Consider the following 12,868-nt stretch of genomic DNA (forward strand, 5'->3'; position numbering starts at 1 on the left):
GATATGTTATTACCAAATATTTTTTCCCAATCTGTAGGTTCTCTTTTGACTCTTTTGGAGAAGTCTTTGGAAGCACATAAAAATTTAATTTTTAGAAGGTTCCAATCATCTGGCTTCTCTTCTGCTGTTGGTGCATTTTGAATTATGCTTGGTAGTCTATTTATACCATGTATTAGGCCCCTTAAATTTGACCCTAAATTTTCCTTGCAGGTATGATACTCTTGCAAACGAAAAAAAAACAATTGAAAACTTACTTCTGAAAGGAATGTAAAAATTCCTATTCTATCCAAGGTAACTTCAGGCAAAGAGTGCACCTCAGCAGTGCAAAATCCCACATATGCATCAGGAGAGCACCAGAGAGACCTCCTATTCTCTCTCCTAACCTGGACAGATGCAAAGAGTGGGGCTGAAACCAGATGGCAAGTTAGTGAGGTTCTTCCTTGATACCTCTGACATAAAAGTAAAATGTGTAAAAGTATTAGCTATGAAATAGAATGAGACTGAAGGAAAAAGCAAACAGGAGAAAGAGCTCGTTTTCTTCCTTATTCTTTAGAAATCCCATCCAGGATGGAAACCTGTTCACCTCCTTGGCCAGGTAAAGTATCAGGCTTCAACCTTCCATCTCTTACTTCTGGCTTATAAACAAAACAAAAACACCAAACTCACTGCCGTTGAGTCAAACCTGACTCATAGAGACCCCTCCTTGGGTTTCTGAGGCGGTATCACTATGGAAATAGATTGTCCAATCTTCCCCAAGGAGGACTTGACTGGTTAGCTGTCAAATGTCTTAGGCTCTACACCACTAATTCCTTCCTGATGCCACTGTCTGTTTTCAGCCCCTGTCCTTCGCATCCACTTTCCACATAGGTGCAGAGTGATCTTATAGTTGTTGTCACACACTATCCAGTCAATTTTGAACTCACAGTGACTCCATGTGATGGAGCAGAGTCATTGGGTAGAGTTTTCTAGGCTATAATCTTTATGGAAGCAGATCATCAGGTCTTTCTCCGGCTAAGGGGCTTAATAGGTTCAAACCACCAATCTTTCAGTTAGCCCTTTTGCATACGTCTAGGACTTATTCTGTCATTGTTATTAGTAGTTAACCTACTGAGCTCCTTGAAGTCAGAGGCTACATCTCATCTATATCCCTGGGATATAGCTGAGGACCCAATGCATAGGAAGAGCTGATATTCTAACCCAACTGACCCCACTGCCATCGAGTTGATGTTAACACATAGCAACCCTGTAGGGCAAAGTGGAACTGCTCCATAGCTTCATCTTTCTCCCACAGAGAGGCTGGTGGGGTCAAACCGCTGGCCTTTTGGTTAGCAGCCAAATACCTAACCACTGTACCAGCAGAGCACCTTAGCTGACATTCAGTTTCTTCTAAATTAACACAGCACTGAAAAAGTTAAAAAGAAACACACCCCAACACAAGAGGAATCAAGCTATTGACTAATCCAGCACCTAGACTCATTATGCTACTTCCTATACCTAATCCTTATATTTTCTTTTGAATGTCATTGCCCTTTATATTTCAGACTGCCTCATTTCTTTGTCATATGTTCTTAAGTCCCCTTCACACTTAATAGTAATTTGTACTATCTGTGCCCACAGGTTGTACCTGAAAAAGACCAGCTCATGACTAATGGTTCAAACCATAATGTCAGGAAAATAATAACTAAAGGCATTTGCATCCTGAAGCTCTTTTACTGTAACACAAGGAGAGTAAAGTGACTGAAAATAATTAAAAAGAATAACAACTCCTACCACAAACAAAGAGAGCATCAAGCCATTATAAGAGTGGAAGTGAGTTCATGTCCACAGGCTAATAAGTTGAAAACCATACTGATGACTAGGCAGCTTCTACAAAATATTCCAAATTATTCTACTCACAAATCTGTATCTATACTTTGGAAAACAATTTCTAATAGACATAGAGTTCAATAAGTTCTTTGTCTGAATCCTACAACCGTTTTCTCTTCCTCTTATTGATAAGAACTATGGAATTATTTTCCACATATGGTGTATTAAGTATGTGAGAATCACTGGGTTAGCTTCTGGGGATTCAAAATCACAGTTCTTTCCATGAAGAAGGATAAACTCTAGGAGGAGATGTAGTCATCTGGTTTGTATCTAATAAATCTGGCCATAGGAGTGTTGACAACCTTGAATTGTCTTGGATGAAGACTGAGTCCTGCATCTTTCTCCCTTCATTTAAGATTAATAATGTAGTGGTTTTGTTTTGTTTTGTTTTGACAATTGAATATAATGCTCTGCCCCCCCCCCCGCATGAAAAAAACAAACAAACAAAGAAACTACCATTATTACATGGGCCCTATGCTATTTGAAATTGGAAATATTTTACAGCTTCTTGGGCTTCAAAGCATTAATCCAGTGTATGTTGATGTTTTTTCATTCATTTTATTAAACATCAAAATATATATGAATTTGCTAAGAGATAAAGGAAAAAGAGTTTTGGTGGACTGGCTAGCACCAAGGTTTATTAGTTGATGTCCACCTGAGAGAGAAACATCTGTACTAGTTATCTGCATGTCATATGTAACTGATAACAAGCAAGCCACAGCAAAGCAAATGCTATTTTGGTGAAAAACAACTTTCAAATCTAAAGCTACCTTTTAGCTTTAACCAATTCTAACAACTTTTGTTGACTGTAAACTCTGCAGTGACAGTCTGAGGTTCAGTCACTGCTTGACTCTCTGACAAATAGCACCTCAGAAAGAAAACCAACCAAAAAGCTGATATCTAACATAATGGAGACAAGCTTTTTCCTCTCTTGATATTCTGAGTCCAACAGGTCCAACAGGATAATAGCCATGGGCCATTACTCACTTTGGAAGGCATCACTTTGAATGGTGGGAGAAGCAGTTTCTGTAGCAGATATTCACTGCCATCTAGCATGCGGGCATTTTACATAGTATTCAGGATCAAACTCATAGATGATCTTCTTCCCCAAGAGTACCTTTTTCATTAGATCACAAAACAGGGAATTAAAGTGTTCAACCCAAATCCCTGATAGAAAACATAAATTTGTTGACCATCTGAATAATGTTAAAATCTCCCTAATGCCTAAAATATATTTCTTTAAAACTAGTCAAGAGAAAATGGCATTCTCTTTCACAAGGCCCAAGTATTCAGTGTCCTGCTCTGGTAAATGACCTTCCTGACCCAGAAAATAATGAATTAAGAACTCAGGCGACTTGTGTCCACTCCCAAGTACTGCTTTTTCTATACAGTGAACATATGTTGTTGTTATGTGCATCGAGTCGGACCCAACTCATAGCGACCCCTCCTTGGGTTTCCCGAAGCAGTGTCACCGAGGATTGACTGGTGGTTTGAACCGCCAGCCTTCTAGTTAGCAGTCAAGTGCCTTAGGCACTATGCTACCAGAGCTCCCAGACTGTGAACATATAGAAAGGAGCAACTACAACACTTGAAGAGGCATTAACCACTTCCAGGTGTGGACTAATGTGTTTATGGATAGTCACAATATAGGATGCTGTCAAACCTCTTTGGTGCCCCCCAAACAAAATCATCCTCCCAATCCCATGAACCAAAAGAAACCAAACTCACTGCTGTTGAGGCGGATCCAACTCATAGCAACCCCTCCTTGGGTTTCTGAAATGGTATCTCTACAGAAATAGATTGCCCAACCTTCCTTCTGAGAAGTGGCTGGTGGGTTTGAACCACCAGTCTTCTGGTTAACAGTCAAATGCCTTAGGCACTACACCACCAGATCTCTCCATGAGGTATCCCTTTTATCATTATTTTTCATGCATTAATTTGCGTGTTCTGCTGCTCTTTCTGAAGAACAAAGGGTTCAGCCCCCTCCCCACAGTTGCTGCTGTCCAAGGGGTGTGACAGCTTGAAGACTGCTAAAGAAGAGATACCAAGGATTACAAAGGGCATCTTTTAGTCCAAAGTGGTAATGGGAACAAGAACCTTCTCTACCTTGCAGGTCAGCTTTGGTCAACGCAACTTTGTTAGCAAAAGAACAGGAAAAGCGAAAACAATAACCAGAGGTTAGTAAGAGGCAGAGTAAACCAGGGTAACATTATAGAAATGAAAATGCAATTGGCATAACCAACATCACTCAAACAGACATTTGATATGCTCCACAGGTTCACCAGAGACAGCACAGACAGGGGCACGCAGACTGGGGCCAGAGCGGGCCTCCTCAAAGCCAAGTCAGCAGAGCAGGGCCAGGGAAACATTGAACTTGACAAAGCACAAGCAATGGGTAACAAAAGCCTTCCCACATTCACACAGCCAACCCCAAGGCATATGGTCCAGAAAAATGATTTTCTGTCAGTCAGGATAAACATCAAGAAGTAAGGATAGCACATGGTCAGACAGAAAGACACGTGTACAGAGTCAGACAGAGCCCACAAAATTAATTCCAAACCTATAGGCATTGGAATGGAACAGTCATTTGGGAGCATTCCTTTAAATGCCACCAAGGAATGTGGCACTAGAATCAAACATTTATATAAATATGATTTGGAAATGCCAAACAGCTCATTTTGTTTAATTTGTACAAATATAGCCAAACCAAAATGACAGTGGGCAAAAAGGCATCAAACCAATGTCTTTTTTATTTAGTCATGCCAGTCTCCAAATGAACCACGTGTATTTCTCTCAGATGTTTACCATCTGGAATTTTGAAATAGCATTTATGGCCAATTCATGTCTTGGTCTCTTCATAAAAGCTGGTCTCAAAATGGGAAGAGATGTTACCAGTCAGGTATTAAATCAGTCATTATTAAAATATCCTTAGCCCAAACTAAGAAGCTACAAGTTGTAGCTAGTTGTTGACTAGGAGTTGCCTAGAAACTACACTTTATAAATTACATACTCAGCATACATTAGGGACATAAAATCAAAACCTAGTTCAAGATTTTTTTTTTTTTTTTTTAACTAAAAGCGATTGAGAGCCAAAGAAAAGTGGATTACTATGTTTATTTTTTTTTTATTCTTTGTATTTAATTTTATCTGCATCATGGGCCAGATATAAGAGGGAAAATGATACCTTTACTGCTTTGAGACCTTGAAGGGTCATTACCAATGACTTTGATAAGAACATGAACTATATCCTGGGAGGCATGTGAGAATAAATAAAATACATTCACCATCTTAAAGAGATCCAGGACTCAGTTCTTAGTAATGAAAACATATCCCCTACCTGAGATTATTCTACATATATCAAACCCAAAAACTCCACTGTTTTGAGCTGATTCCAACTCATAGTGAATTTGTAAGACAGAGTAGAATTGTCCCATAGGGTTTTGAAGGTTGTAAATCTTTACGGGAGCAAAATGCCACATCTTTCTTTCACAGAGTGGCTGGAAGGTTAGAACCATCTATCTTTTGGTTAGTAGCCAAGAGTTTTAATCACTGCACGACCAGCTCCTGTTCTATACATAGAAATGATAAATCAAGAAATGTGTTCCACTTCCAATGGTTCTCATAAAATCTAAGGCCCAAAAGCCTTTTTGGGGTGACATGCTAGGTTACACATGTATGAAAGATTCACAATGCCAGTGGCATCACTGCAGATTCTCCAAGGTTTGTGCCCTTCTTTTCCTCCCCACAATTTTCTACAGATTCATCTCCATGGAACTCTAAAAAGCTCCTGGGATCTTTTACAAGGGCTTTTTTTGACAATGGTGCAAACTTCCAAAGACAGTAATTTATGCCTTAACCTACTTTTTGGCCATTTTTCGTGGTCACTTAGGCTAATTATCCAAGTCATTTGTGTACAATAAACAAGGGTCTTCTTCCCTCAGCACTCATCTTCCACTTCATCCCACCCGGTGGGGCAGTCATAATGCTTGGTGGGTAACCATCATAATTATCTCCATGGCAATAGAGTGCAGTGTTATTAGGCCCATGGGACTTGCCATAGATTCTAACAGTAGAGCCATCAGGTCACAATATCCGGCTTTGAACAATCATCCATGCTCAAAGGAGGGTTGGAACCCACCCTAATGCATGTGATGAGTCATAGCAAAGTGCACATAGAGCTGGAGATACGGAGAAGAACATCTCCCCCAATTTCATGGGTAATTTCCTGTTGTTAATGCTCTTACTGCTTTTCTTAAAACTCTTACTTAGGGTCTTTCCGTCCTTGAGACCATATTTTTAAAAGTTAGTTAGATTAGACCTTCTTTCAATCCAATGCTAAAGTTGTAGTTTTTCACACCACATTTTTTATATTCTATAGAATTGTGTTTCCAATATAGTAGCCATAGTCATATGCAACTATTATGAACTTTAAATATGTGTAGTATGAATTGAAATGTTCTGAAAGTACTCAGGTACAACTTGATTTTGAAGGCTTAACATGAAAAAAGGAAAATATTTTACTAATAATTTTTCACATTAATTATATGAAGGAAACAATAATATTTGTATATATATGGTTATGTTAAAATAAAGACTAAAATGAATTTTACTTATTATTTTACATCTTTTTTTTTTAAATATGGCTATTAGAAAATTTAAAATTACTTATGTGACTCAAGTTAGATTTCAACTCTATAACTTTGCTAGAATGTTAAGTGGATGATTCTTGTTTGATTTTAAATATAAGAACCGATAGCATGACATTTCCCATTTTAAACATTGCCTCATATATTTTGATATGTGCTTATATAATATGATTTAACTTAATATTATTAATTATTCCAGAGTAACTAAAATTATATATATATTGTCATTCTACAATATTCTAGACTAAGATACTCAATTTAATTCTAAATGCTGCATCTATGTCAGGATTTCCCTTGAATACTTGAAAGAATTAACACCAGTCCAATGCAACCAAAAATCTTGAATTGAAGAAAAGTGTAAGTTTCCAGAAGCAAAAAGGAAAGTGGAAAATTCCCACCCTTCATCACAACCACACACATACATAGACACACACATATATTTGGCCAACAGAATTTAAGAAATATTTATAGCTAAGGGAAAAATGGAGTGGGTTATAGGGATGATCAATCTTGTTGCTAGGGGAACATAGGAAACTGACTCTTAGGCAAAGGGGAAAGAGTTCTGTAACTAGAAAACAACCTAAGAATCTGATGAGAAGTTTTTATAAAAATGTGTTTTAAAGTAGTGACAAACCTAAGTGGGAACTGGTTAAGAGCAGGAGTGATAAATGAAATTGAACACTTAGGAAAAGATGAATGAACAGGTTTGATGTGGTAAATTAACAAGAAACACAAGAAAGCACAATTTATTGCACAAACAAAGGACCACGATGCTCAACCAGACAAAAGAATACATAGATCCCTGTGACTGGTCAAGATCCAAACTCTTTTGTCTCTCAAATTCATTAAGACTCACTTTTCAGCCAGCCCAGGGCTGAAGGGAATTTGAGAGCCTTGTTAGGGAAGGCTGAATGTATTCACCACCACTCTCTGCTGGATAAAATTAAATTGCTTTTATAGTAAATATCTACTGAGCTCAGAAAAACCTGTAAAATTATGTTAATACCTCCAAAGACAGCCAATCATTTACAGAAACAGAAAGGCTAAACACAGTTTGCTGTGCTTCATGGGTGGATGTGTTATCAGATGTCTCAAGTGAGATAATACCTGTAAACAAAAATCCTACTTCTTATTGACTACCGACTAGGTACCTGGCATTTTATATTTATGTCTGATTTATATACATTACCTTTCAAGCTAAGCTTTATCGACCCATTTTACAGGTGAGAAAAATGTAGCTCAAAGAGATTAAATAATTTGATAAATTCCACATAGCTAATAAGAGCTACACTCTGAACCTGAATCCAGGTCTTTCTAATTCCAAAGGTCAAACTGACCCTCTGCATCACACTAAAGAATTGTCTAACAATGCCCGACATCCAGTAAGTACTCAATAAATGCTAATTCCCTTTCACTATTATGGTATTCTGACATTGTTTCCCTACCTTCTGTTAGATATGTAATGAAGTCACTATTAGCAGAAATGAGAAACATTCTATTAATGGTGACACTCATATGAAAGTGTCTATTTGACTCCCTGTGCATTTAGTTATACATTAAAATATCTATATGAATCCCTCGTGTCCTTTCAGCCATGTGGAAGCAAAGGTACAAGTTGGGAGGAGCCTGATGTCAATGTCTGGATAGGTCCTTTATTGGCAAGTATGTGACACGAGGAAGACATCTGCCAACATACATTCCTGGAGCCTGTGGCACATGTCTTGACATACTCAACCAGTGACGGAAGGGCACTGATGGCAATGTGTTTTCTGAAGGCAAATGAGAATGAGAGAGGACTGGTGGAACCAAGGAAGGAGGCGCCGACAGAGGCAGCAAAGAGGCTTGGTGCTTGCAACAAGGCTGTAGCTTACATTAAAAAAAGGGTTGTACCTTCACAGCCACGCTCTATCTGTCCACTCCGATGGAGAGCATCATTGATGAGGTCTGGCAGACGCCCATTCAGGTCCACTGATGCCAGACAACCCTGAAAGCCATCCCTGGAGGCCACAAGTTTTGGGAGATTGCTGTACATGCCTTGGGCCAGGCCAGCCATGTAGAGATCACCTGAAAAGGAAAGCAAGTCATCAAAGACAGTGAGTAAAGGATGTGGAAACCGTGTCAGTTAAAGACAATGAACTGTAAACTACTTGTTAGATAATGGTAGTGCAGCTGAAAACAAAAATCAAACCAAAATAAAAACAAGTTAAATAATTACTGCGGTTTCTAAATGGTAACTAAATAAATAATTGACTATATATCTTAATTGTCTTTCATTTTACACATCCCATTTCATAAATGTTAATCATTATAGTAATTTTATGAGGCATTACCTCCATTTTGTGAAGAAGTACAGTTTAACAAAAATTTCAACAACAACATTTATTGTTTTCAATATACTTTTACTGATAATATACTGAGGGCTTTACAGACATTATTGCATTAAAACTCCCAACATTCCATAGAAATAATAACTATTATTCTCCTCTATTTTGTGAAATAGTATACTGAAGGAGAACAAGGCTAAGAATTTTACCAGTCACCCAGCTAATCAATGATTAACTCGAGAGTCCAAAGTCTATATCCTTTGCCCTGTATGATGGTCCCTGCATGTGTTGAATTATATAACACTGTGATTCATCACCTCATCACTCTGTCCCAGTACAGCAAGACATTCCAGAGGTTTACAGAGAAAATAAAACATGCCTTGAGTAAACACAGTTTAATTAAATGGTCTAATTAAAAACTCAATAAATCATCGTCAAATAAATTATAGTATGATATCATTCGATACTGATGAAAAAGGATATGCAAGATGTATCAAAAACATATGGTACTTCTGACCTGTAATTAGCTTCTGGAAACAGCCTTTGCAGTGTAAGAAATGCTCTAAGAAGGATCAACTTCTTTATAAGGTTTACCTTTCAGATCCAGGTTTTTGGCACCATTGATAACCTGAGTGACCACCTTGGTATCCACTTTCAGACTGTGGGTGTTACTGTTGTCCCGAGTAATGACGACATTGTGCCATTGGTTGTCATTCAGGGGGCGATCACTGTTGCCTTTGATCACATTGGGACCATTTCCAAGGTCAAAGACATAGTGTATGTACCTAGGAGGGACAACAGCCATCTGATGATTTACAATTCCCTGAAGTGGTTTAATGACAAAAAGTGTGTAACCAACTAAGAGGCCTTCAAATCCCCTTGATAAACTGGCATTATGCAGGAATAACTAAGGCTGGATTTAGGATTACAAAAATAATCAGATCCTATTTTATTAGTTTACAGTCATTCTATACTCATAGAGGCTATATCTTTAACATTACTTTATAAAAAGCCAGCACTAATTAGTAGCACAGGTAGTAAACTAAAAAACTAAAAAAGCTGTGACATTTATTTTCACAGTTAATCATAGACTTGTGTATCGTTGACCATTTTCCAGCATATAAGAGTAAAATGTCTTGAAGAAAGGGCATCTTCTATAATTTTCATGGTTTACGGGTAAGGCAAAATAAATCCATATTTCACTTTTTTGCTATAATTTGATGGTTGCAGATAGTACTGCTGAAGAGATAAATAAAATACCTCCCCATAGACCTCTTTTGCAAAAATAACTTTTAAAGGACTACATTTCATAGTGAAGAACCCACTGCCACCAAGTGGATTCTATCTCACAACTACCCTATAGGACAGAGTGGAACTGCCAGTAGGGTTTCCAAGTCTGTACATCTTTATTAAAGCAGACTGCCTCATCTTTCTCCCACAGAGCAGATGGTGGGTTTGAACTGCCAACGTTTTGGTTAGCAGCCCAATGCATTAACCACAGCACCACCAGAGCCCCTTTATCATAATAAAGAGACTGATAATATCAAGTTAATAAAACATCTTTAAATAAGTGAATTTCTCTTTCTTCTAGCACAAATCATTATGCTGATCTTCTCATCAATGAAGATGTAGGCATGCACCAAAACCAGAGGGTGGGGGTAGAATGAACACATTTTTTCACACCATATTGTATTCAGGGCTTGAGCTAAGATATCCAGTATAAAGTATGCTGTCCCTTCCACTTACCCCTTGACTAGTTCAACTGCAATGAAGTCATTGCCATCACCACTATTGAAGAGAATGAAGCCATCAGCTGAGGTGGTCTTAAACTGGAAGAAGAGGTGCATGGAGGTGTAGGCCTGGAGGGTGGCCAGGCTCAGGTAACTGCTCTTGGTCTTGAAGGTGACAGGGTCAGCAATGATGTTCCTCAGTCCAAAACGAGCCTTCAGCTCACAGTAATCAATGTCGCCATTTTTGCACAGGTCAATGTAGAGCAGACCGTTAAACATGAGGCTCTGCAGGTGGCCAATGAAACTGGAGGGGACAACGGAGATATAACGCTTCTCGGTCATGATACCAGTTTCAATATTGTGGAACTCCAAGCGGGTATGGTCACCCACCATCGTACCTATGAAAATCATAAATGAGGTATAAACAGGACAAATTGTCATGTTTGCTCATACTATATCTTGGTCCAACTTGTTTCTGCACATGATATTCAGTTCTCCTTGAGGCAGTTCCAGGAAAAAAAAAAAAAAAAAATCGTGTATATACCTGACTTGACCTCTGTTGGAGAGGTGAGTACTGACTCAGTCCAAGTTATATGGCCTATATCCCATGCTATAATGGAGCCATTCAAAAGTCTCATCACATACAGAAAAGTGTGAGATGATGAGTACTTCATCAAAGGATAAAATTATTAGTGTTTCCATTCAGGAAAACAACTGGGCACTAATGTATACAATAAGAAGAAAAATCTTTGTTGTCCTAATTCTTGAAGAGACAACAAACAACCTATATTCATTCAACTTCATTATCAAACACTACCAAATATTGCTTGCTGTAATAACTTACTACCTAGTCCTTGTGGAAAGGTTATACTGTAGAATGTCTATTGATTTTACTTGGCCAACAACTGTTACTTTTTCTGATAATAACACCTACTTTTCCTTTGGGAAGGAGCTCTGGTGTCACTGTTGTTAAAAGACTGGGCTGCTAACTGAAAAGTCAGTGGTTCAAACACACTAGTTGTTCTGCCAGAGAAAGATGAAGCAATCTGCTTCCATAAGGATTTACAGCCTTGGAAACCCTATGAGACAGTTCCACTCTGTCCTATAGTGGGCTATGAGCTGGAATTTTGGGGGTTGCCTTTGGGAAAATGCCCCTATGCCCTTCAGCTTGAAACCATCTTGGCTGGGTGAAGCTAAGCTTTGCTAGGGAAATCAAGTTATACCCAGAAAAGACCACTTAATGTATTTTCTCTCTTCAGCCATAAAATTTTGTCTAAGGATTAAGAAAATGATCTTCAAACTTCAGTTTTCATCAGAATCACCTGGAGGGCTTATTAAAACATAGATTGCTGGGCACCAGCCGTACAGTTGCTGAAGCCTGAGAATTTACATTTCTAACAAGTCCCTAGATGATGCTTGTGATGCTGATCTAAGGGGCCATAGTTTGTGAACTACTGGATTAGTGCACAACCCAAAAGGAGCCAGTAATATTCAAATCCAGAGTTTTTGCAGGAACAGTTGTAAGAAAAATATCCTCTGCAAGCAAGACCACGAAGGGATAAGAAGAAAGCCTAGTGCTGCTAGGGGTCATTCAGTGATCTGAGCAATTAAGTCTGCCTGAGGAAAAGCCAACTCAGAAGACAACAAAGAATTGGAGAAAAACAGTTTTTATGTGAAGGTGTTGCCTAAGGGTACGGATCAGTCAGCTGACTTTGATTTTAAAATATGTTGTTGTTGTTGCTAGGGGCCATTGAGTTGTCTCCGACTTATAGAAACCCTATGCACAGCAGAACTAAACTCTGCCTGGTCTTGTGCCAGCCTTATGATCCTTGCTATATCTGAGCCCATCGTTGCAGCCACTCTGTCTCTCCTTCTCATTGAGGGCCTTCCCCTTCTTTGTTGACCCTCCGCTTTACCAAGCATGATATCCTTCTCCAGGGAATGCTTCCTTCTAACAACATGACCAAAGTAGTGAGACAAAGTCTGACCATTCTCTCCTCGAAGGAGCATTCCAGCTGCACTTCTTCCAGGAGAGATTAGCAGACAATGGTACTTTTAGCATTCTTCTCCAACACCCCAATTCAAAAGCATCTGCTCTTCTTTGGTCCTCCTCATTCATTGTCCAGCACTCACATGCATAAGAGGTGATTGAAAATACTATGGCTTGGATTAGGCTCACCTTAGTCTTCAAGGGGGTATCTTTGCTCTTCAGCACTTGAAAGAGGTCTTTTACAGCAGATTTGCCCAACGCACTAGATTGTCTGATGTCTTGACTGCTACTTCCATTGGTGCTGATTGCAGA

At 38.7% G+C, this 12,868-nt stretch overlaps 1 protein-coding gene across 1 annotated transcript in view; it reads right to left on the reverse strand.

Moving 5' to 3' along the window:
• The window catches only part of NRXN3 (neurexin 3), a 2,130,901-nt gene that overhangs the window by 1,168,396 nt on the left and 949,637 nt on the right, over positions 1-12,868 (reverse strand). Inside the window, exons 12-14 of the mRNA XM_042781017.1 lie at positions 10,583-10,964; positions 9,431-9,621; positions 8,403-8,576 (exon numbers count right to left, since the gene is read on the reverse strand). Of these exons, the coding sequence (XP_042636951.1) occupies positions 8,403-8,576; positions 9,431-9,621; positions 10,583-10,964 (747 nt within the window). The remainder of the gene's footprint in view (positions 1-8,402; positions 8,577-9,430; positions 9,622-10,582; positions 10,965-12,868) is intronic.

This window comes from Orycteropus afer, unplaced genomic scaffold, assembly GCF_000298275.1.
Source record: "Orycteropus afer afer isolate SDZICR_OR568_19922 unplaced genomic scaffold, OryAfe1.0 scaffold00079, whole genome shotgun sequence".
NCBI lineage: Eukaryota > Metazoa > Chordata > Mammalia > Tubulidentata > Orycteropodidae > Orycteropus > Orycteropus afer.